This window comes from Sminthopsis crassicaudata, chromosome 1, assembly GCF_048593235.1.
Source record: "Sminthopsis crassicaudata isolate SCR6 chromosome 1, ASM4859323v1, whole genome shotgun sequence".
Taxonomy (NCBI): domain Eukaryota; kingdom Metazoa; phylum Chordata; class Mammalia; order Dasyuromorphia; family Dasyuridae; genus Sminthopsis; species Sminthopsis crassicaudata.
Window position 1 is genome coordinate 56207870 of NC_133617.1, and position 25170 is coordinate 56233039.

Consider the following 25170-nt stretch of genomic DNA (forward strand, 5'->3'; position numbering starts at 1 on the left):
GGTCACGGTACTGAGCTTGGTCTTTTCCTAGCAGATGTTCCCCAGCTCCCTCCTCCACCCCAGGCATCCACTCCTGAACCCGTGGGCCAAGAGCGTCTCTGACCCCTCACCCCAAGGGCATGGGGTCCCCAGTGATCTCAGGGACAAAAGTCTTCACTCCAGCTCTGTCCAGACAGCATTTAGTCTGGTGAGAAGACAAGGGCTAGACAGTGAATTGAGGGCAAGGAGATGGGCGGGAAAGGGCTCGGACCAAAAGGGGATGGGTCTACCCCCACTCCCCACCCCCGGCCCCCTGCTGTCTCTGAGCCTTCTGAAATGACAGCTTGCCTGCCGTCTTCTCGGTGGGGCGACGTGGAGAGGGAAAGGAGGAGCAGCAGTTTGGGTGGCGATGACCATCCCGGTCCAATGGTGGCCTCTTCTATCTCTAGGAAGGTCCCCTGGGCAGGTCAGAGGTCTGAGGGTCAGGGAGGAAGGGATGACAGCACCAAATCGAAACAAGAAGGACGTTCTCTATTTGGTCTACAAGCAGCTCTCGTTCCCATGCCCCAGGGTTGGGGAGCAGCTGTTACTGCCCTGGAGAGGCTCCCTAGAGCCTAAACCTTCAAGGATTTGAGGTCACCTTCCTGGGCGGCCATGAACTCAGTCCCTGGCAGACACCATCTGCTTCCTCCTCAGTCCTCTCTGTGTGGTCCCCAAGGTGGAAGTCTGGCTTGGTGGCTCCAGGGCCTTCCTCCTGAAGGAGGGGCAGACAGAGGCTGAGGGGCGTTTCTGAACAGGTGGCAAGGAGTAAGGGAAACAGCAGGGCTGCCTCCCATCCCCCTAGGAATCCCTCTGTCTTCCCTGGCTCCACCTAGAACCATCCCGATCCCGCGGTGCCTGGTGGCGGGAGGGCTGGGGGGCTAAGAGGTGAAGATGGTCCAAAAGACGGGCACCACAGAGAGGAATAGCTGGGACACCCTGAGGCTGCTGCAGGAGTTATTGCTGGTGAAGATGGGCTCTGGTGACTCGTACAGAGAATCGTCTGTTGGGAGAAAGGCACAGGTCATGTCGGGGCAGGGGAGAAGGTAGGGGACTCCCCTTGTTCTTTCCCAAGTCTGGGAGCTGACCCCACCTTTAAGTCCAGTTGCCATCTGGACTCTAACACCTAACAAACCCTAACCCAGTCCAGGCCCAATGCTGACTTCTGACCCTCAACCTGCCCCGGATCCTGACAAGGACCCCTTACTTTAGCCCTGGCTAAACCTCAGCTTGACTCCTAACACAGACCCGCTGGCCAGAGAGAGTGAGAAGAAAGATAGAAAGGAGAGAGAAAAGGAGGAGAAAGAGACAATAGAGAGCAAAGGAAAAGAAAGGGAGAGAGAGAAACAGAGATAGAGGAAAGAGAGAGAACAGAAAGAGGAGAGGGGCAGGGTGGAGAGAGAGAAAGGGGAAAGAAGAAATAGAAAAAGAGAAAAAGGAGAAAGGGAGGAGAGACAAAAACAGAGAGAAAGTGGAAAGAAAGAGTAAGTAAAAAGAAGAGAGAAACAGAAAAGGGGGAGAGAGAAAGGGGAAAGGAAGAGATAGAAAAAGAGAGAGAAAGGAGAAAGGGAGGAGAGACAAAAAACAAAGTGGAAAGAAAGAGAGGAGACAGGAAGAAGAGAGAGACAGAGGGGAAAAGGGAGAAAGAGAGATAGAAAGGGAAAAGAAGAAATAAAAACAGAGACAGAAAGGAGAAAGGGAGGAGAAAAAAACAGAATATGGAAAGAGAGGAGAAAGAAAGGAGAGACAAAGAGAAATGGGAGACAAACATAAGAGAGAGACAGAAAATGGAAAGTGGGGAAGATAGAGAGAAGAGAGATACAAAGAGAGAGAAAAAGTCAGATACTGAGATAGAGAGAAAGGGGAGGAGAAAGGATGGGAAGGGAGAGAGAAGGGGCAGATACAGAAATAGAACTAGAGGCTGAGTTAGAGAGACAGAGAGAAGAAAGAGACAAAAAGGGAAGAGAAAGAAAAAGAGGGAACCAGACAAAAAGATGGGAAGACAGACACAGAAAAAGAAACAAAGAGAGAGAGCATCTTCTCAGGAGAAAACAATTTTTCCTTCTGGTTTTCTCCAAGTCTCACAAAATGTCAGAGAAGGGAAGGAACCTTCCAGATCAAACCCCTCATTGTACAAAGAGGGAAACTGAGGCCCTATATCCCTCCCACAGTGAGTCAGTGACAGATTCTGTATAGGGCCCTAACCGTCCTGGCCCAGTCCCTCTGGCCTGTCTTGGTCCAGTCCCCCTGGCCTAACTGTCCTGGTCCAGTCCCTCAGTCTAACCATCCTGGCCCAGTCCCCCTGGCCTAACTGTCCTGGCCCAGTCCCTCTGGCCTGTCTTGGCCCAGTCCCCCTGGCCTAACTGTCCTGGTCCAGTCCCACAGTCTAACCGTCCTGGCCCAGTCCCCCTGGCCTAACCATCTTGGCTCAGCCCTCCTACCCAGTCCCCATCAGAAAGAGAAGAAACTAAGTGTGTGCTCAGCACCAGCGCCCCATCCCTCCCCAGGCCAAATGCTGGACTTACTTGTTGGCTTCACGTAAACCTTCAGTTTTAAACAGGGCCTGTCCACCGTATTGGAGGGAGTGGCAGCTACAGAGGGAAAAGGAAAAGGAGGCAGTTACAGGCTTACTGAGGGCCAGTGTGAGGTCTGACTAGGAGGCACAGTCTAGGATCAGACAAGATCCCTTACATCCAAAGAACGGACGATTCTGTCAGCACTACACAACCTGCTGTGGATGTATGGTCATACCCTAAGTGCTGGAGTCCCACTGTGAACTAAGGTCCATCTGCGAAGTCCTGCCTTGGGACTTTTGCCTACGTTGTTCCCTCTGCCAGGGATAACATCCTGACTCTCTCTGACTAACTGAAACCATGCCCATCTTTAAAAACCCAGCACCAATGCCGCCGCCTCCACCCCACAGACTATTATGTATTATTGTAAAAGGTAAATAAGCCGAGTGTTTCTCTCAAACTGATCTCCAGGACGGTAAGAACTGAGCTTATCCAACCTTTTAACTGTCAGCACCGAGCTCATAGTAGATGCTTTATAACTTCTTGCTGAATGACTAGAACAGCAAAGGATCACTGATCTAGAATTGATGGGAGCACCTTAGAGGCTCTCTAGGTCAACTTCTCCATTTTGCAGATGGGGAAACTGAGGTTCAGAGGAAAGAAGTTACCCAGCTGAATAGAACTAGCAAATCCAGACCTCCCCCCCCAACTAGGCTTTTTTCTCCACAGACGAGGTCTTGTTCTGTCGTTGCGGGCTGGCCTCAAACCATGGAAGGAGGCCCAGGACATCCAGGACAGGGGAGCCCCAGTTGCCGCCAGAGAAAGAGGACAAAGCCGTCTTGTTTCTCAGCTCTCCCTTCACAAGAGGATGGGCCTCCCGGAGACTGCTTCCATCTGGTTTGGCTTGCCAAGTCCACGAGACCAGCGCTCCTTAAGAGTGAAGGTCATGAAGGGGCCAGGATGTGACCCTGCCAATGGTCTAGCTAATAGTGATCTTTGCTATTCCATAATTCTAGGAGTGGTCTGTCTAGATCCCGCTTTGGCCCCAAGCATTCCCTCCCATGGATCTTTATCTTTCTACCTAGCATTTTATCTCCTATCGGTCAATCGGCTTGATACAGAGAAAGGACACAGACCCCAGAGCTAGAACAAATCCCAGCTCTGATACAAATGAACTGTGTGATTCCTGACAAAGTTGGCTGAGTCTCAGAGACTTGGGAATAATAATAGCACCTTCCTCGAGGGGCCAGAGGAACTAGCACATATATAAAACATTTTTCAAACCTTAAAGTGTTATATTATATAAATACTAGCTATTACTAATTATTATGCTCCTTCCAATGGGACTGTGAGATAAGGAGCGTAATATAATATCCCCATTTTACAGATGAGGAACCTGAGGCTTGAAGGCGGCCAGGCAACTTCTGCAAAACTAGGCGCTTCAGTAAGCGATGGACCTGAGCAGCTGGTCCAGTCGGGAAGGCTCTTTACCGTGTACACGGCTGCTCTCCTCTCTAGCCCCTCCTCAGGCAGGCCCACAGGCCCAGCTGGGCTCCTGCTCCCCCACAGAGCATGTCAGGCTGTTTACTGAAGGAAGCAGCAGGGGCCTCAGCCTGTTTTGGGGACCCTGCTGATGCAGCTGAGCTGGAAAAATAAATAATCAAACAGCTTGTCTGCCCCACCTCTTCTCCTCCCCTTTTCCATCAGGAGAAGGACAGTTTCCTGGGTATTTTTAACACTCAACCATTTGTCATCATTAATACCTCCCCAACCACTCCGTCTGGGCTTCCGGAGAGGACCAAAGGTCAGGAGGCTGGCAACCTCGCTAGGGCGGCTACCAGCACTTCATGATCAATCCCGCCTACAGCCACGGCAGCAGTCTGGGCCGGGGGGGCAGCGTGTATCACTGGCAGCGATACACTTGTTGTTCAACCATTTCTCAGTCATGTCTGACACTTCCTGACCCCATTTGGGATTTTCTTGGCAAAGATACTACAGTGGTTTGCCGTTACCTTCTCTAGTTCATTTGACAGATGAAGAAACTGAGTCTGCTAGTGTCTAAGACTGGACTAAGTTCAATTCTTCCTGACTCCAAGTCCAGTGCTCTACCCACTGCACGACCCTGCTCTCCCAATAAAAGCTTAATAAATATGGAGAGTAATTCCATTGAGTTTGAATTCTTATTACCTTACTTGTGTGATATGGGGCAAGTCATTTAATTACTTTGAACACTGGTTTATTTATCTGTGAAATGGGGATAATGATACTTATAAAATTGCTTTCTTACAGAACTTGTGATTAGGACCTGTTTTGCAATGCTTCTCAAAGTGTGGTCTTGAGACAAAAACTCTGGTCCTTAAGACCGAAACCATTTTCCTAAAAATAATAAGATATTTTAATTTCTGATACAATAAAAAACAAGAGAAAAAACACACAGCAAACAAAAACTCTTTGTGGAGGTCTTCAGCAATTTTTAAGAATGTAAAGGAGAACCACTATAATATAGAAATTATCAAAATTATAAGCATTGGAAGTGGACTGGCCTTTTGAGATCATTTTATAGATGGAAAAACTGAGGCCCAGAGAGAGGAAGGGGACTTGTCCAAGATCTTATAAAGCCTAACCCCCAGGATAACCCGACTGAGTGACAGATGAGGCTTTCCCTCCCCGGGGGACTTCCCAGGCTCATCACCAGCCAGTTAAGTGCCGGGAGCCGGGAGCTTCAGGTCGGCTGGGGCGGAAAGTACGTTCTCCGAGCCTGATGTGTTGTTAATTTCAAGCTCCGTTAGCAGCGTCGGCAGGAAGCCCGGCGGGAGCCCCAAAGACGACATTTGTGTCTCCTGCAGACGCTCATCTCCACCCCCGGTGTAGGAGAGTTGGGGCATCAGAAACCATCTCGGAGCACAAAAGCCAATGGCATCCAACTGCCCTTTGATGAAGCTCCCACAAGCTGAGCCAGCCAGCAGCAGATGGACAGTGCAGAGGGACCTTCGGGAAAACCTGGCCCTCTGAACCCCTTGCTTGAACAAGTGGGGAAACTGAGGCTCAGATCAGAGAAATAAGCTACCCACATTTAAAGCAGAGAATGGAGCCCAGGTCCAGAGTCACAGATTTAAAGCTGAAAGGGTCCTCGGAAGCCATTGGGTTCCAAACCTCTCATTTCATAGATGAGGAAACTGAGGCTGATTGATAATATTTGAACTCAGGTGTTCTCTATTGGCCAAATGAAACAGCTGAGCTAAAGGCCCCATCAGGACTCAGATGACTGGCCCTCAAGCCTTTCCTCTGATCCTGCCTTGCTCAGTGACCTTGAATCTCCACCGGCCTCAGCTTCGAGTAAGAGGGCTGAATGAGACCGCCACTGAGATCTTTCCAGCCCCAAACCTCCACCGGCCTCCGTGATTCTTTCTGGGAGAAATCATAAATCATAAAACACTTTTCTGGGCATGTAGGGCCCTGGATCATCCTTCCCCCCTTTGCTCTCAAATCTCCATTTTCAGCCTATTTCATCTGGTGTCTTAATCTCTATTAAATTTCCACTTCTCAGGAGGGGTCGGAAAATGTCACTTTTGTAAAAAGAAGCTAGTGTCCGAGACTCCCTCCCGAGTGCAGCATGTTTTTAATTACTGCTCTTTCCCCCTCCCTTAGATTGCAGCCCCTGGTATCATCAAGCCCGGCTTGATTGCATGAGGGTAAGTTGGACATCACAAGAAGTGCGAAAATGTCAGCCAGACGTACCCAGGAGTGGCCGGGCAGGCCGGTCTCGGGCCTCAGCTACTTAGGATTCAGGGCACACTTGCCACTCAAAATTCCGCCCCTTTGAGGAATCTGACTTTAGTGGGAAGAATAAAAGGGCGTTTACCTCCTTCCCTGGCTTGGAAATTGGAATTCTCTTCCCCCCGCAGGCTTTGCATAGTATCTGTTCCCCGACTTCTAGGTCAAGGTGAAGAGCAGAGACACAGATGGGGGGTGAGAGGAGCTTACTTGGGACCAAAGGCCCTTCAGCACTGGAAGATTAGGGCACCCTCACTCAACACTGCCCCTCTCTAGCCCTGGAAGATTAGGGTAAGCTCACGTAATATCAACCCTCTTTTGTCCTGGAAGGCTGGGTTCCCTCACCCAACACTGCTCCTCTCCAGCCCTAAAAAGTTGGAGTACTCTCACTCAACACTGGCCATTTTTAGTCCTGGAAAGCTGGGATGCTCTCACTCAACATTGCCTCTCTCCAGCCCTGAAAGGTTAGGGTGTCCTCCCCTGACACTGCCCCTCTCCAGCCCTAGAAGATTAGGGTGCCCTCCCCCAATAATACTCCTCTCCAGCCCTAGAAGATTAGGGTGCCCTCCCCCAATAATACTCCTCTCCAGCCCTAGAACATTGGGATGCTCTCCCCTGACACTGCCCCTCTCTGGAACCGTGGAATATTGGGGTAGCCTCACATAACACTAACCTTCTTTAGTCCTGGAAAGCTGGGATCCCCCATCCCTATATTTTCCCTCCCCAGCCCTGGAAGGAGCCTGTTCGTTGATACAGAGGTTCGTAGAGAAACTCAAACCTCGGCTGAGGGATTAGTGGTCACAAGGAGTCTATCGAGGGGCTTCCTGTTCCAGAGAGTTGTCCCCTGGTCCCAGTCGGAGACGATGCAGTAATCTAGCTCAGCCTCCTAATCCCCAGCAGGAATTCCTCCTGACCACTTCTTGGAGACAGGGGTTTCTGCTTGAGCACCTCCAGCAATGAGAAACTCACTACTTACTCAGCAGCCCATTTCCTTGATGGGCAAGTCTGATTAGTGGAAGGAGTGGAAGGAACCCACTCACAGAACCTCAGAGTGAGGGCCCCTAAACTAACCCTTGTTGGGGCAAGAATCCCCTTGGAAATATCCCTGACGACAAGAAGCCAGTGGGTCTCTTCTCAAGGACCAGCAGTGATGGAGACCTCCCATTCCCCGCCCCAACGTCAGTGCTCCTGGCTCTGCGCTCTGGGCCAAGCAGCCTTCCAAACACTTGAAGGTAAGCATCCTGTCTTCCTGACACTTCTCTTCTCCATCCTAAACCTCCCCGTTCCCATCACTTATCCTTTCAAGGCATCTCCTCCAGGCCCCTCACCATCCTCGGACATGGGATATACTGGGAATCCCCATTTAAACTGTAATTCCGATACCACACTACCAAGAAGGTCTGCCCAGGGCATGACAGCAGGGGCAACAAGACGGTGGTCTTCACATCCCGAGTCTGGACCCAACTCAATCCAAGTGGTCTATTTCCTATCCTTTTTTCTGCTGCTTTTCTTACCCTTGTAGAGCAGTAACTGTTAGAATGGCCTCTCTCCAACATCCTCCCCTTACTTCATCTCTCAGTCCCAGAATTCGAGAGTTGGAGGCCTCTCAGAAGCCAATGAACCAAAAGGAATAGCCACTGTGATACAGCAGACAAGTCTGGAGACCTCCATGGAGTGGGGAGGGAGTCCATGCCAAATTAGGATAGGTCTAAATGTTAGGCGCCTACCCACCTTCCTTCCTCCCTCCCTGCCTCTCTCCCTTTCACATTCATTCCTTCTAACCTTCCTTCCTCCCTTTTTCCTTCCATCTTCCTTCTTTCCATTTTCCTTTCTTCCTTCCTCCCTCCTTTCTTCCATCTTCCTTCCTTTCTTCCTCCATCCCTGCCTCCCTTCCTTTCATATTTATTCCTTCTAGCCTTCCTTTCTCCATCTATTCTTCTATCTTCCTTCCTTCCTTCCTTTAATTTTCCTTTCTCTTTTCTTCCTTCCAGCTTCCTTCCTTCCTCCCTCCTTCCCTGCCTCCCTCCCTTTCATATTCATTTCTTCTAACTTTCCTCCCTCCCTCTCTCCCTTTCATATTCATTCTTTCTAATCTTTCTTCCTTCCTTCCATTTTCCTTTCTTCATTCCTTTCAACCCTCTTCCTTTCTTCTTGTCCTCTCACCTTCCTTCCCTCCCTTCTTCTTCTTTCTTTCCTTTTTTTCTTCCTTCTTTTCTTTCTTTTTTTTACGGAAAAATTTCTCCTAGTTCTGCTCTCTGAGACCCAAAAGAATAAACCTGATTCCCCTTTTTGGTGAATCAGGCACTTTTGGTGGCATAGCAGACAAAAACTCTAGACCTGGAATCAAGAAGACCTGAATTCTAATTTTGCCATACACAGGTCACAATTGTGTGACCTTGGGCAAGTCACTTAACTGCTGCCTGCCTCAGTCTGCTCATCTGTAAAATGGGGATAATGATAGCATCTACCTCCTGGTTAGATTTGAGTTGTTGTAAGGATAAAATGAGATAATGTGTAAAGTGCTTAGCACAGTGCACTTAATAAATGCTTATTTCCTTCCTTCTCTACATGACCACATTTCTGCTACTAGGAGCAATTGCAACTCTCATATGCTCCAGGCCATATATTCCCAGTTCCTTCAACAAATCTTGGCAGGAAATGATCTCTAATCTTTGCTCTCCGGTTTGTACCTTAGCTTCTCAATAACAATGTGATTTTTTTCTTTAAAAAAAAAAAAAAGGAGGCAAGAAAGAGAAAAAACCTGTTTCCATCTTATTCTAAATTTATAGAATCCGTGTCCACAGTGAAGGAGGGGACAGTTCTGCTGCCCCTGCTTTGACCAGTCAGACTACAGCATGCTGACAAATGCAGGGACACCAGGGTGAAGGCCACACCGCAGGAGGGTCAATAAAGGAACTGAGGAGAAAAAAAGATTTAGTGGGGGGTTTGATCGCTGTCTTTACATACTTGTCACATGGAAGGGGAACTGGGTTTGTTCTGATGGGCCCCAGAGAAGAGAACAAAGAATAAATAAGGGAAACTTACAGGGGAGGGAACAGGGAATGAGTTTTGACTCAATAGATGTTAAAAATTTCTTAATAATGAGTTTTCTTGCATAATGCACTACCTTGAGAGGTAGTGAGCTCCCCATCACCAAAATTCATGGGATTATAAGAATTGTAGATAAAAGAGAATTGTGGAGATAGCTTAAGAGCTAGGAGGACCCTCAGAAGCCATTTTATCTTAACACTTTCGTATGACAGCTAAGGAAACTGAGGTCCAGGCAGTTTAAATAGCTTGGCCAAAGTCACACAAGTAGTGTCAAAGGAGATTCGCACCCAAGCCTTCAGTGCTCTCTCCACTGTACTAGAGATGATTTCTACTGCTTCTGGGTCATTTAGTCTAATCCCTTCATTTTTACAGAAGTATTTCAGGCCTAAAGAAGCCTGAGGGCTTATCCTCTGATAAGTTGGGGATTGTCTATTGAGGAAAAGGGGGTTGTTCTTTGCCCGGAGTGGAAGGGGTTAAAGAGAATCTTTGGGGGTCCCTTCCTGCTTTGCCAGTTTATGATTTTTGGAGCCCAAGAGGGTAACAGCACAGTGCCTAGCACACAGTAAGTGCTTAATAAAGGCACATCGACTCATTGATCCAAAAGCCAAAGACATGTCTTGGTTGTAGCCTAGAATTTCTCTACCAGGCAGCAGGAGCTACCCAGAGGACCTGATTTGTGCCATGAGGCCCCGCCCCTACTCCTCTGTCTGCCTGTTTCTACAATCTCTATTCCCCTGGGTAGGAAGAACAATGAGGCAGAAGAGGGATGGGATTTGGGATCAAATCCTCCCTCTGTTTCATGTGACACTGATCTTTCTGGGACTCAGTTTCCCTATTTGTAAAATGAGAAAATTGGATCCCTGTGGTTCGTTCCAGTTTGGAAAGCTCGGCTCTTCTAAACCCTGCACCCCACCCCCTGTCACTAAGACTGTGTATCCCTTCTCCTTGGCAAGAATAGCTCTGGGTATACAGACCATGCTCTAGGGAGACTTGGAGATCCCCACCCACCCCAGGGCTCCCGCAGTTTCAAATTAAACTTTATTGGGAGCGATTTTCCTGCTTCCATTTTATTTTATTTTATTTTAATTCAGGGAAGAAAAAAAGGTGTTTAAATTAAGTTCCCTTAATATCAGAAAAATTACATTTTTCATTCCAAGACAGGAGTTTCATAAAGATAATTATTGTAATTATTCGTCTTATCTCTCGTGACGAATATTATTTTTATTACAAGCTTTTATCTTTATCTCCCCGGTGAAAGGTGGGGGGAAGGGAAGAATCATAAAAGGGGGGTAGGGAGCTTTGGGAAAAGGGGGGTCCATACAGTGTCCCCCCTCAGGCCTTCAGTGAGAGGGCATCGGTGGAGGAAGGGCAAGGAGAGACAAAGTTCCCGGTGGCAAGGCCTCCCGAGGTGGCAGAGGCCAAGTGTCGCATTTTCTACGCATACGCTCACACACACATGAGCTGGCACGTTATCCGCCAAGTACGTCGACCATATAAGATACGAGGGTGGGGGAACGTGGTGGGGGTTGAGAGAAGGGGGTCCCTAGAATGCCCTCCCACCAGTCTCAGGACCACAGGCAAGCTTCCCAAGGTGACATCTGGGTCAAGAATCCCATAAAAAATCATAATCACATTTCTATTATGTGTAGATGGATATATCCAAGGCGAGCCCACACTTCAACATGTCCAAGATAGATATGTGTGCGTTGGACTGTGAGGGGTTAATTCCAGGCTGCAAAGTATACATCCATGCAGGGACCGAGCCCGACCTGTGACATTCTCTGTTCCCAGGCCCCCCCACTCCCATGTCCTATATTCTGTGGTTCCTCCCAGCTCCAACACTGTGGGAAACACAGACAGCTCCTCAAACTGGCTTTTAGCATCAGCCAGGGGAAAAAAAACAGACTGAATCAGCACCGGGGAATCTTCGCACCCACCCTGAACTCTGCCCTCACAATTATGATGTCAACCTGCCAATCAAACCACCAACATTTATTAAACACACCTACTATGCGCCAAAAGTGCCGCACTCACTCAATGCTTACAAGCCAGCGGTCCACGCCCTGCCCGACCCCAGCTGGAGAACTTGGGGCATCATCCCTTCTGCTGAGTTATCATCCCCCTCCTCAGCCACGTTCTCCCTACTGTGCTTCCGGGAGATCATTCACGGCCCGGCGCCTCGCGCCTTTCAGCTCGGGCTAGAGGGGCCTCTCAAGGTGATTGAAAGCACAGGATGTCAGAAGGGTTATAGAAAAGAGGGCTCAGTTTCCTCATCTGTAAAATGGATATAATAATACTTGTTGCACCTACCTCATGGGGTGGCTTTGTAGTTTCAAATGAGATTTTTATATACATGTACATATATATACACAGACATACACATAGCTATACTCATACACACATATATGTATTTATATATACAAATATACACAGACACACATATATACACATTCATATGTAAGTATATATGTATTTAAATATATATAAGTATACATGTGTGTGTAAATATATATATATACATATATGTATGCACACTTGTGATTTTGAGTAAGCTACTATACTTCTGTGGGTCTCAGTTGTCTCATCTATAAAATGAATATAATAATGCTTGTTGCTCTTACCTCATGGGGTAGCTTTTTAGTTTCAAATGAGATATATGTATATATATATATGTGTGTGTGTATTTATATAAAAATACATATATATATACATATATATATATATATATACAAACATATAAAATGCTTGTGCTTTTGAGTGGGCTATTATACTTCTGGGGGCCTCAGTTTCCTTATCTGTAAAATGGACATAATAATACTCATCATAGCTCTTTGCTCATCAGTCAAAGGAGGAGGGCAGAGTAGATGGCACTGAGGGTTTCTCTCTGTTCTAGGTCTAAAGCCTCCGAAGGCTCATCCCCGGTGACCGAGCTTTGTGCTTTACTGCCCTTCCAGCCTCCCCAGAAGAGACCCCACACTCACAGATGTAATAGTAGTCATGTCCCGGCCGGAACTCAAAGCCCAAGGAGAAGGGTGTGAAGAGCTGGAACTTTTCAGAGAACTTGAGGGGCCCGTTGGGCGCCATGGGCCGGTTGCACTCCCAGCGCTTGAAGCCTTTCTGCCGGTTGCAGGAAGCGTGGCCCTCATCGTTGACCATGTATAAGACGTACTCCTCCATAAGCACGGTCGGGGGCAGCGGCTTCTCGTAATGGGGGCAGTAGATGTCCAGATAGTCATTGATACTGACTTCTACCGTGTAATCGCCATGATGAAACCTGGAGGGAGAGGAGGAAGCAATGGTCAAGGACAGGGTTCAGGGGTCTGTGACACCCCAAGCCTTGGGGCTATGGAATCCTGCTCAACCCCCCCGTGCGATCTCGCCTCCAGAGGAGGGCGGCCAGAGTAAGGAAGCAGGCCGAGGACTGGATCCTATAAAAGAATGGTGAATATCAGCACAGACAACAATAGTGGCTTGATCTCAGTCACTCTTTGTGACCCCGTTTGGAGTTTTCTCGGCAGATACTAGAGCAGTTTGCCATTTCCTTCTTCAGCTCATCTGACAGATGAGAAAACTGAGGAAAACAGGATTAAGGGCCTTGCCCAGGGTCACCTCTCACCTAGGTGCAGCAGCCACCCCCATTCGATCTGCCTTAAGTTTCTCCCCTCTCTGATCCACCAGGATCGGTCTTGGGAAACTGGATTGGGAACAAATGTCTCATCCCTGTGAAAACTGGCGAGCTGAAAACCTGGGGCCAGATGTTTGGGGATGCTCAAGCCAAATGCTAAAAGAGCTTAGGTCCAGATGTTTAAGGGCTCTTAAGCCGAACATTTGAGCCCGCTTCTGTCCAGATGTCTGAGGCGCCATGAAGCCAGCTGTTAATCTGACCATTTGTTAATCAAACACGGTTCTGCTCTCAGTTCCTAGGGAGAATCGGGGAAGTCTTCAGTGTCAGCAAGGGAGGAGGCTGCCTCAGTGGGATAAGCTGGGAGGACCAGCATTCACACCCATCTGACTGGATCACATTCCTGGGTGATATACAGTACTGGAAAAGGATGACAGGGAAAGCCTGGGGGAAAGTGCACTTTCTCAGGGCAAACCCTGAAGCTGGAAGCTAAAGGAAGTCCACCCCAGATACTTCCTATGGGGAGGATACTGGGCGAGTCACTTAAGCTTTCTGACCTCAGTTTCCTCATCTGTAAAATGGGAGTAAAAAGAAGTAGCTATCTCCCAGGGTTGTTGTGAGATGCTAATGAGATAACATATGCAAACTGCTCTGCAAAACTTAAAAACATTACATAAATGCTGGATTTATTATTATTATTATTAAGGCCAGAGGTAAAGTTCAGGCATTGCAGGTCTGGGATTCCAAACTCAATTTCTGGCATTTCCAAATGGTTTTTCAGGAATGGGAGACAGAAAATTGGTCTTGAAGGCAGAAAAACCTGAGTTCAAATGCTGCCAGTCACCTGTGACCCCTTGGAAAAGTCAATTAATCTGTGTCAGACTCAGTTTCTTCATTTGTAAAATGAAGAAAGTGGCTTTGAAGGTACTTTTTAGCTCTCCACCTATGATCCTGTGTGTAAGAATATATACACATAAAATACACGAATCCAATTCAGAAGAAAAAGTCAAGATGTCCTGGGAAGCGGGGATGGACCCATGAGAGTGTCATTTTTTCCTTTTAGCCCAACTATAAACTGCAGAATCCAATATATGGACGTACAATGCTTTGAAAACCTTAACACGCCACATAAATGCTAGCAATTGTTTTTGTTGTTGTTATAATAATAAAAAGTTTTATTACTAGTATTAGAGGAAGATCATCGAACACCAAAGCTGAAAGTAGGAATTATCACACCTGGAACACAGAAGGTGGCCCCACCTGCAGGTGGAGTCATGGGGGCGAGGAGTTTCTATCTCCCTCCCAAGTCCCAGGAGTTCAGCACTCATCACTACCAGAAATACAGGGAAAGTTAGATCTGGGAATACAAAAGTAAAATTTAACAACCAGGTTTCTCTCCCACCCCACCCCCCAAACTGCACGTGACACTTTTAAGTTTAAAAAACAATATTAACTTTCTTAAGTCCAAACAATCAACTAAATAATAAATCAAGCTCTGATTTTATACCATTTGCTGATTTCTGAAATGAAAATGTTCACATTGAAATTTTAACACTAGTCCAACACATCCCTGAGCAGATCCCAGGAGACGGTGACAAGATCCTGAGTCAGATGGCCAGTCTGATTGCACAATGTGCAACTGGGAAAGCCGGTGCCCTGGTACAAAGCCATATTTTCCCAATACTAGTTATGACTTGGTTGAATATTTCAATAAATCCTACTTTTTTTGTTGTTTTGTCAATTTTTTAATTTTGAAAATCAGACTTATATTAAATTACAGTAATACCGTAATTCCCCCAAAGATACGACCTATAACCATAATTATTTACCCATAATAATTTAAAATAATAAAATCATGTTTCCAAAGCTATATAAATGGACATAAATTTGCCATGTATATTGATTATCACTAATCTTCTGTTAGGTCTCAATTTGCTCACCTCTAAAATGAAAAAAACAAATGAAGTGGTTTTCAAATTCTAACACTGTGAGCCCTATGTTCTAGCTTTGCTATTATATTCTGAAATTCTTTCCAGTCCAAACATTCTGGGTTCTATCTTCTAAGGTTCCTTCCAACATTCTCTGTTCTATTATAAGGTGACCTATAATTTGTTTTTCTTCTCTCCTCTATAACCTCCATCAATGCCTCAGACCCTAATTCTCTCTTGAGAGGACATTTCTACCTTCGCCTCCAATTGCAAACCAAATGTCCCAAACCAGACTCACTTTCTGCACCAATCCCAGCTCAGGCCCTTCCTCTCCGCAGGATTTGGAAAGTCGGTCACTTCACTCTTGGGAATTCAGCTTCCTCAGCTAAAAATGCGGGGGTTGGGAGAGATGGTCTCTGAGCTCCCTCTCGGCTCCAAGTCTAACATCTATAAACCTGCCCCCTCCAAATTTCCAAGGAACCACCGTCCTCCTCATTCTCCCTAGTCATGCTCTTATTCAGCCAACCACAAAGAACCAAAGAATGATCTAGGATGAAGGGAATTGAGCACATAAAACAGAGGATATCAATGCTAAAAGGAGCCTTAGAACATATAACAGAATGTCAGAGTAAGTAAGACTTTTTAATAATCAGAATGTGAGAATTAGATCTTAGAACCCAGGAGGTCAGAGCTGGGAGGCCCTTAGAACCCAGGAGGTCAGAGCTGGGGGGCCCTTAGGACACAGCCTACCTTTCCAGACTTATTCCATACTACTACTCTTCTGGCACTGTTCTAGCCTTCCCACAGGAAAATCCCCTTCTAAACTCTTCACCTTTGCCTCTTGAGATCTCTCACTGTTTTCAAAGTTCATTTCAGGTGCCTCATAACGCTCTCTCCAGATTCTTCAGGTCCCTCCCCCTGCACCCCAAGAAATTACTTGATACTTTTTTACATTGCACATACACTGTTTTCCTTGATAGAGGGCATACTTCCTGAGGGGAAAGACTTTCACTTTTGTTCCTGTATCCCCAGCGCCTAGCCCAGGGCCTGGTCCCCATAAGCGTTTAGGACAGTTGGTGTGAGCAGCTGGCAAAGGAAGTCTTCTCCTGGGGAGCCAGCAAGGCCTTCTCAAGAACAAAGCCTGGCGGGCTAGCCTCATTTACTCGTGTGACAGGGTTATCGGGCCGGAAGATCAGAGGATCTGCCTCTAGATATTTTTACCCGGATTTCAGCAAAACTTGGACAAAGTCCCACAGAGTCTGCCTGTGGAGATAAGGAGATAGGGAGGTACATTTAAAACTGGTGGAGGAGTGGGTCCGAGATCCCCAAAAGAAAACCTCCCAGGAAAGAATATGTGGAGAACACAGATTGGGGAGGGGAGGTCATAAAAAAGGAAGTGGAGACCTGAGTTCCATTCCAAGGTTGGCCACTAACCTTCCGTGTGACATTGAGCAAGTGACCTCCCTTCTTGGGCTTGTTCACATTGTTGTAAAATGAAATAGATGGACTAAGGGAGCTCTACAATGTCTCCTAGATCTGACATTATTCCATGTTCTAAGGGCCCTCCCAGCTCTGATGTCCCAGGTTCTAAGGGCCTAACCAGTTCTAATATCCTGTATTTTAAGGGCCTTCCGAGCTCTGCCATCCTGGGTTCTAAGGGCCCTCCCAGCTCTGACTCCATGTTCTAAGAGCCCTCTTAGTTATTCTATTCTATATTCTCAACTAGTTCTGACCCCTTTTCCCAAGTTCCTTCAACTCTGACATTCTCAATTCTCAAGACTCCCTCTTAGCTCTGCCTTTGGTCCTCTGCTCTCAAAGCTACCTGGAAGCTCCATGGAAGAGAGGGCATCCCAGATTTCAGGGCCTAAGTGAGGAAGCCCAAGACCCAAGAGGGTCTGTATGCATGGCTCTAGGGGAAATCTCTAATGGGGCCTTTGGGACAGCCTCAGGCACAGGTCCCCTTAATTATTTCTTTTCTCTCAAGCAGGGCACTTTCATAAATCATTCAGGCCTCCTTTTGATCTGGGCTAATGAGGTTTCTCGAGCTAGGGTTTCAATAGGTGTGAAGATGGCTCATCAGCTAATTAAAAAAATAAAGCGGAGGCTAGGGGGAGGGGGAAAAGATAAAGAGATAAAACAGGTGTCTGAAATGGAAGGTGTTGGGGATATAAACAATGTGGGAAGGGGATCCCCTCCTGCTTTCACACCTCCATTAGCCTCTAGCAGAATTATTCATGAGGAAGCCAGAGTCAGTCCCATTGCAGAGATGAGGAAACTGGGTCCAAGGGTGACTGAGGGCTCTGTCAGCTGGCGGACTGAGAACCTGAACCATAAGGGGAATTAGAAGGGACTCAGAAGCGATCGAATATCGCTCCTTCTCTGGACAGGAGCTGCCTCTGTGGTATCCATCCCGCCTTCCTGTGGACCGTGCAGACTCACAGAGTTGGAGGCTTTGAGCCCAGATCTGGAACTTTACAGAAGAGGAAATAGGTTCAGAGAAGCATCATAATTTACTCAGCTCACACAGCTGGGAAGAGGCTGAGGCGGTCTCTGAATCCAGTTCTCCCCGACTCCAAGTCTAAGTATCTTCCACTGTGCCCTAGTTCAATTCAGCAAATACTTAAACTGCAGCCCTGGACATACAAGGCCCAGCAATTGGTTCTGGGATACGAAAACTTCGGGGCAGTGTTACAGACACTAGCTCCCAAGTCACGGGACTTGAATTCAGATCCTGCTGCTGAGGTCCACTACTTGTGTGATTCTCAGCAAATCTCTTTATCTGAACGGGCCTCAGTTTCCTTATCTGTAAAATAAAAGGGTTGGACCAGATCTAGCTTTAGCTGTCTGAGATTTGGGTGCAAATCCAGCCTCAGACACATGCTTGATGTGTGACCCTGAATGAGTCACTTAACTTTTGTCTGCCTCAGTTTCCTCACTTGTAAAATAAGGATAATAATAGCACTCACCCTCCAAGGTTCCTGTGAAATGAGATATTTATAAAGTACTTTGTTGCTAATAAAGTGTATGAAAATGCTAGTTATTTTTATTACCATCATCACCCATGTATGTAAAAATCACACAGTCCTTTCCACGAGTTTATAATCTAGTAGGGATGGAAGAAGGGACATAGGAAAGGACCCTAAATAATAGGATATAAGTGGGGGGATGGGTGCAGGAAGACCAAGGAGGGGAAGGGGAGGCATCCTGGAGGAGGACATGGCACCTGAGCTGGGCCTTGAAGGAAGAGAAGGATTTCTGTTGGAGGAGACAAGGGAGTTTGGGGGCGGGGCTGGGCCAACTAATGCAGGTGGACAGATAAATCCTGGGAAGGAGGGATTTTGGCTAGCTATGAAACTTGAGAGCTGAAGGACTCCGAGAATTCTAGTCCAATCCCTTCTTTTGCAGATGAGGAAACTGAGACCAAAGCAAATGAAACAATTTGTCCTGAGGAGCTCAGTGGTTAGAGCACTAGAGCTGAATTCAAATCCAGCCTAACTTATGAGCCATGTGATTAGACAAGTCATTTGACTTATGCCTGATTCAGTTTCTTTATCTGTAAGATAGGGATAGTAATAGCATCTCCCTCCCCAGGTGGTTATGAGAATCAAATTAAGATGACAGGATCAAAAGATGTATGTGTATATATATCCATATATGCTCACACATACACATACATACATACACAAAACCATACACACATTATTTCCCAACCCTGACCTCCTGGGTTCTAAGGGTCCTCCCAGCTCTGAAAGCCAGCCCACATGCATGAAGAGCTTACTAAGTGCCCACATTCTATCTTAAAAGTCCTCCACAGCTCTGACATCTATATTTAAAGGTCCCTCTCTCTTGCTGATCCTGTTACAGATAATAACAGCTTTCATTTCTCCAGGGCCTGAAAGAACAGAAAGGACTCTCCTCCCAACAGTTCTGGGCGGGAGGTGGTAGGAAGATGCCCATCACCATTTCATAAATAAGACAAGAGAGGTGGGGGCCCTGTTCGGGTGCCCTGCCTGTCAGCATGGCATCGAGTGCTGAATCTCCAAGTGGGAAGGGCAGAGATCACCTAATCTGAGCGATACTGCCCCGGGAGGCCACTCACACCCACCCAGGTGGTCCATCCGAGTTAGCTTTTTTCCTTAAAGACTTTGGGGGGGGGGCTCGTTCACTCCCAGGCCAGATCTCCACTTAGCAAGTTTCACATGGCCTCTGACAGTCTCCTCCTGACCCCTTCGCCCGCCTCTCCCTGCTCTGCCCTCTGAGAAGCTGGCAGCTGGAATCAACTCAAGCTCCATATTCCATATGCCAGCCTGGAGTGTCGGGGCCCCCGTGACGGCCGAGGACTGAAGGACGGAGCCAGGGATGCATTCTGGGTCTGTGGCAGCGGCAGACCGAAGCCCAGGGCTCCCACTGACTCCACATGCAGGGTCCCTGGGAGGCGAGGCTGGAGATAACTGGGCCAAAATTGTGGGAAGGGGCCGGCTGGGAAAGCCAGCCCTGCCAGACTGCTCTCCAGCCCGGTTCAGCTCTCAGCCCCTCCCTGCTCCCCCCTGCCAGGCTGGGATACTCTTCCTGGGATTGAAGGACTCTCCTTTCTAGAGTCACTTTAAATGATAATAATAATAAAAAAAAAAATTGCTTTTTCAAACTTTCCGGTGGGTGATATTAATGCCATCAGCTATCTCCTGCTGACACAATGGGGTTACGGCGGGCTGGGGGAGATGGGAAACGGCACACGCAGACACTTTCAAAGCTGGCTGGCCCTGGCCAAGCATTGTGGGTAATGCTATGCAAATCAGTGTGCAGAAATGCGACTTGGCCCATGCTGGTGGCCTCCTTCCCCAGCCCAAGGAGTTCTAGTTTCTGCCCTGGGAGAAGGGGAAGCCAATCAGCCCGGGGCTCCACAGCTACCCTGAGAACTGTCCCACTCTCAGTATCCATAAGAGCTATCAGTCATGGGTTCAAATCCTGACTGCTACTTTCTACCTCTACCACTTTTATTTATTTATTTGTTTGGTTGTGTGTTTTTTTGCTGAGGCAATTGGGGTTAAGTGACTTGCCCAGAGTCACACAGCTGATAAGTGTATAGTGTCTGAAACCAGACTTGAACTCAGGTCCTCCTGACTCCAGGGCTGGTGCTCTATCCACAGCGCCACCCAGCTGCCCCTACCTCTACCACTTTTGATACTTCCCCTCCTTTGAGCCTCAGTTTCCCTAAAAGAGTGGGTGACTTCTAAGGCACCTTCCAGATCCAAATCCCCTGATCTACTATGGAATTCTGGAAGCCTATGAAACGATCCTGATATTTATTAGCTATGTAACTGGAAAAATCAATTTCTCTGGGATTCAAATTTCCTCATTTATTAAAATCAGGAAGTGTAAAGACTACTTTAAAAGTCCTTCCAGGTCAAAGATCCTAGGACCCTGGCAGAACATAGGAAAGGGTCCCAGAGCCCCAGAGGCAATTCCCACCACTGGGTTTTTGGCCACATTGTCAGGATGCGCTCAGGTGGAGTCTTCTGAATTAGTGAGCTCCTGATGGGGATGAGCACAGTGATGTCCCCTTCATACCTTCTGATCTGGAAGAACCCATTCAGCACACACCTCGACTAACCCATCCCCAAGCTGGGAACATCTCCACCAAGAGGATGTCTAGGCTGTGTGTGAACATCTCCACTGACAGAGAACTCCCCACTTTCCAAAGCAGTCCACTTCACTTTGGACGGCAGTGACTCCCAGAAAACCTCTTCTAACTTAAAATCTGCCTTTCTACCATTTCCCTCTTTGCTCCCTGCCCTCTGGGAATGAGCAGAACAAAGCTGATCTTCTTGCTGCGTGGCCGGCCTTCCGCTACTTGAGGAAAGGGACCTAGTCCCCTCTGAATCCTCTTCTCTCCTGGTTTCTTTGATGGATCTTGGTCTCCAGGCCATTCCCAGCCTGCTCAGCCTGCTCTGAGCTTTTCAGCTTGTCAATGTCTTTCCTAAAATATAGTGACCAAATACAGTAACCAGGTATGGTCTGACCAGGATGAGGAACAGAGGGATTGTCAGCTTCATCCTGGATTCCAAGGACCAGGCCGGCCTCCCTGTTCCATCTTCCTCCAAGGTGAGACTCCTCATCTCAAAGGCTCAGGGCCTATCCCTCCATATTATCCCTTGTTTTCTTCCCTAGATTCTCACCTAGACCATTAACTCCGGCCAGGCCCATCTCCTCCCTGACCCCCACTATCCCCTTCCTCCCATCTGTCCTAACCTACCTTGTCTGCCCTTCAAGGACAGCTCAGGTACTACATCTCCTTGGGATCCTTCCCTTACCAGTTTCATCCTCCAGCCACCAACCATTTCCCCTTTTATTCTGACTCCAAAGCAGAGCATTCAATATTTATTTGTTTTTAAGGTCTGTATCCACGCTCCCATTGGAGAGTTCCCAGTGTAGAAATCCCCTCCATGAATGAAAACCAGCAGCTGATCCATAGTCTCCAGAGTTTTTCAAGGAAACTATCAAACTGTGACCCGTTAGAAAGGAAAAAGAAAATGGGCAGTGGGATCAGGGAACTCGAGGTTACATCCCATCATTGACACTTCTGAGCTGTGTGGCTCTGAGCAAATTATTTAATTTCCTAAGACCTCAGTTTCCTCACCAGTAAAGTGAAAAGAGTCTTTGATCACAGAGCCAGAAGGTGCCAGAGAGAGGGCTTGAATTAAGTTCTCCCAACTCTGAGACCAGTCCCTCTAACCACTAGAATGCACAGACTGATTTTTAATTACACTAATGACACAGTTTCCATTTCTGTAACACTTGGAAATTTAATCAAGTCACTTCAACAAGCATTTGTCAAGTTTTTACTATGTGTCAAGCTCTGTGCTAAGCACTGAGGCTACAATGTAAGCAAAAAGAATGAGTCTCTGCCCAGACTTTCTAATGGGGAAAGACACCATATAAAAGGAAGCTGAAGATGTCCAGGGAAGGCAGATGGACTTCTGGACAAAGGTCTGAAGAGGTAGGAAGGAAGAGGAGACTACAGAAAGCTTTCCTTAAAGTGGAAGGAATCCACTGTTCACTGGAAGGGGCCCAGAGGCAGGGGGACCTTCCCAGGTGGGAAGATGTTGGGCGATGTCAGAATTAATGCTCCTTTTCATAGATGAGGGAAGTGAGATTCAGAGGTGGGAAGGAGCCCACTGATGATCACATTTTGGCATCCCTTTATTAGGGAAAAGGAGGCTGAATCTTCACGCAGAACACTGACTGGTGCAAAATCATACAGATTAGTGTCAGAGCCAGTTCATCACTTTAAAATCAACTTCTTCTGCTGGATCCAATCGAAGAGACATCCCCTAAACCCTTATTGTGGGAAGAGGCCAGGTGAGGGATACCGTGGTCATTGGAATCAAGAAATGTCAGAGCTGGGAAGGTCCTTATAACATGAAAGGTCAGAGCTGGGAGGGCCCTTAGAACCCAGGAGGTCAGAGCTGGGAGGGCCCTTAGAACCCAGGATGTCAGGGCTGGGAGGGCCCTTGGAACCCGGGAGGTCAGGGCTGGGAGTGAGACACAGATAGAAGAATCAAAGAGAAAGCCATACCAGTCCTGGTTAAAGGACCTTTAAGACAGAAGAAGCCAAGCTGGGGCAGAGAGGGAAGGGCCAAGCCATGGAACCTCTTCATGCAGCTGAAGGGGTGTCACTTCAAAGAGGCCTGTTCTATCTGGCCCCATGGGCAGAAATCAGAGCAAAAAACCCAAGTTACAGAGACAGACAGCTGTGGGGATGAAGCACCAGGCCCAATGACTCTAATAACATTTCATAGGTCCCAGACTCATCAGCCCCACGAGGCAGGAAACTCCTGGAGGACCAGGACCATGTCTCATCTCAGAAAAAGCTCCGCCTTTGCCAACGCAGGGATTTGTTTTGCTTGATTATAAGTTATATTAATAGTTATTATAATATTATATATATTATTATATAATATTATATATTATACTAATAGTTATTATAACAGGGATTTTGCTTTTCTTGCTTTCTAAGGGCCAGAGGAGAAGGTGGGAAAGAATATGGACCCAAAAACAAAACCAATTTGAATTTAAAAAATAAAATAAAGCTCCAGATTTGGGAGCAGCAGAGACATGAGGTCTAACCCAAATTCTGGTCTCTATTAGCTGTGTGACCACAGCTCAGTGTTTTTATCTATAAAACGGGTAATAAAATCAGTGGCACCTACTTGGCAGGGCTGAGATGAGGCTGACATATTATCTGTTCATGTGACTCTTAAAGCAGTTACAGATGTGCTTGAAAATGATTTGCTGAACTGAGTGGAAGTAAGGGATAACGATTGATATTAGGAACAGTGATCTGGATTCCCGAAATTATTATATATTGATGCTCTGGATTCTAAGGCCCCTTCTGACCCAGACACGCTAGATTCAGTTCTAAGGCCCTTTAAACCCTGATGCTCTAGGTTCTAGATAGATGCTCTAGGTTCTATGTTCTAGATGAGGTCCCTTCCAACTCAGACTTCTAGGTTCTATGTCCTAAGTATTTTCTATCTTGAACACTCTTAAATTATGTTCTAAGGTCCTTCTAACTCTGATACTCTAGGTTCTATGTTCTAGATAAAGTCCCTTCTAATTTAGATTTTCTAGGCTCTATGTCCTAAGGTAACTTGCATCTTGAAAGCTTGAAAGCTCTAAAGTTCCTTCTAACATTGATGCTCTAAACTCTGTTCCAAGGCCCCTTCAAACCCTGATGCTCTAGGTTCTATGTTCTAGGTAAGGTCCCTTCCAACTCAGACTTTCTAGGCTTTTTGTCCTAAGGTATCTTTTATCTTGAACACTCTTAAGTCCTGCTCTAGGGTCCCTTCTAACTCTGATATCCTAAACTCTGAATTAAGGTCCCTTCTAACTGTAATGCTCTAGGTTCTATATTCTAGATAGGATCACTTCCAAGTCAGATATTCTAGCATCTATGTCCTAAGGTTCCTTCCAGCTAATGCTCAGTTTTGATCCCTTTCAGGTGATCCCTTCTATGAGCCCTTTCAGCTGATACCCTCAGTTCTATGTTCTAAGGTTCTTCCTATTGCTAGCGCTCTAGGTTCTATATCTCAGAATCCTTTCAGCTAATATTCTAGAGCCACTAATTCTATCTTCTAAAGACTAGGGTTTCATCCAGCTCTGGTGTTCTAGGTCCCATGTTCTAAAGTCCCTTCCAGTTCTAAAAGACTGAGGATTTTAATTAATATATTTTAGCTTTTTCTTTTTAATTGTCCACTGTTCTCTTCCCCTCTCTTACTGTGATTTGCAAAGAATTACTCACATATAATAGACATGCTGACACATAATAGACATACTGGCATATAATAGACACGGCCCTTTCAGCTGCTGAGCAATTCTAAACATTGGAAAGAGCTTTCTTTCTTTGGAGTGTACACAATGGCCTTTCAGAGAGTGGACAGGAAGAAAAACCCAATTCTCTTAAAAAGGGGAAAGATTTTAAGTGAGTCCCTTCCTTATTCTGGGTCTCTGTTTTCTCTTGTGAAAAAAAGAGGAAGTTAACATACAAAAGGAAAGAATTAGACAGAACCCTGTGCAATCTTAATTATCAAGCTTGACCCCAGAAAAAGAATTGAAAAAATGCCCCTTCCTTCCATTTCTGCAAAGGTGGGAGATACATCCTCAGTACGTTCTGAGGTTGTGAGGGACCTCCCTGATTGGAAGAGAGAATGGAGAGCTCTTCCCACAGCCTCTATTCCAGGAGGGCACCTAGGCTAGCCTTCTTTTCATTTAATATCCTTTGGTCTTCTCCTTCCTCCTCAGATCCTTCCCTTCCCTCCCTTCCCCCTTTACAGCCTCTTTTTGGGGGGTCTTCTCTTATTAGACTGTAAGTTTAGTTAGGAAAGGGACATTCTATGTTCTGAGAGTTCTCCCAGCTTTGACATCCTATTCTATTCCAAGCCCTAAGAGCCCTTCCCCCTAAGTTTTTTTTTCAGGTAAACAAACCCATTTTTGCCTTAAAAGATAATTTTAAAAATAAATAAATAAAGATAATTTCAATAGTCTAGCTCATCTGACTCTCACAACCAGGCCCATGATGTATATGATATAATCTCTCCATTTTCCAGATAAGAAAACTGGGGATCTTAAAGGTGAAGTGGTTGAGGTCTCGCAGCTCTCCTCACCTCCAAGTGTGACACTGTCCCCCGGACCCTTGAGATCTCTCAACGTTAAAACCCTATCAGAAGCACCTCAGTCGTGGAGCACGAGTTGGGTGTTCCAATTC

The 25170-nt window shown here is 46.7% G+C and overlaps 1 protein-coding gene across 1 annotated transcript in view; it reads right to left on the minus strand.

Annotated features, from left to right (window-relative positions):
• Positions 1-375: 375 nt before the first annotated feature.
• The window catches only part of EFNA2 (ephrin A2), an 87479-nt gene continuing 62684 nt past the window's right edge, over positions 376-25170 (minus strand). Inside the window, 3 exon segments of the mRNA XM_074304854.1 lie at positions 376-1021; positions 2544-2609; positions 12338-12630. Of these exon segments, the coding sequence (XP_074160955.1) occupies positions 900-1021; positions 2544-2609; positions 12338-12630 (481 nt within the window). The 3' untranslated portion in view covers positions 376-899.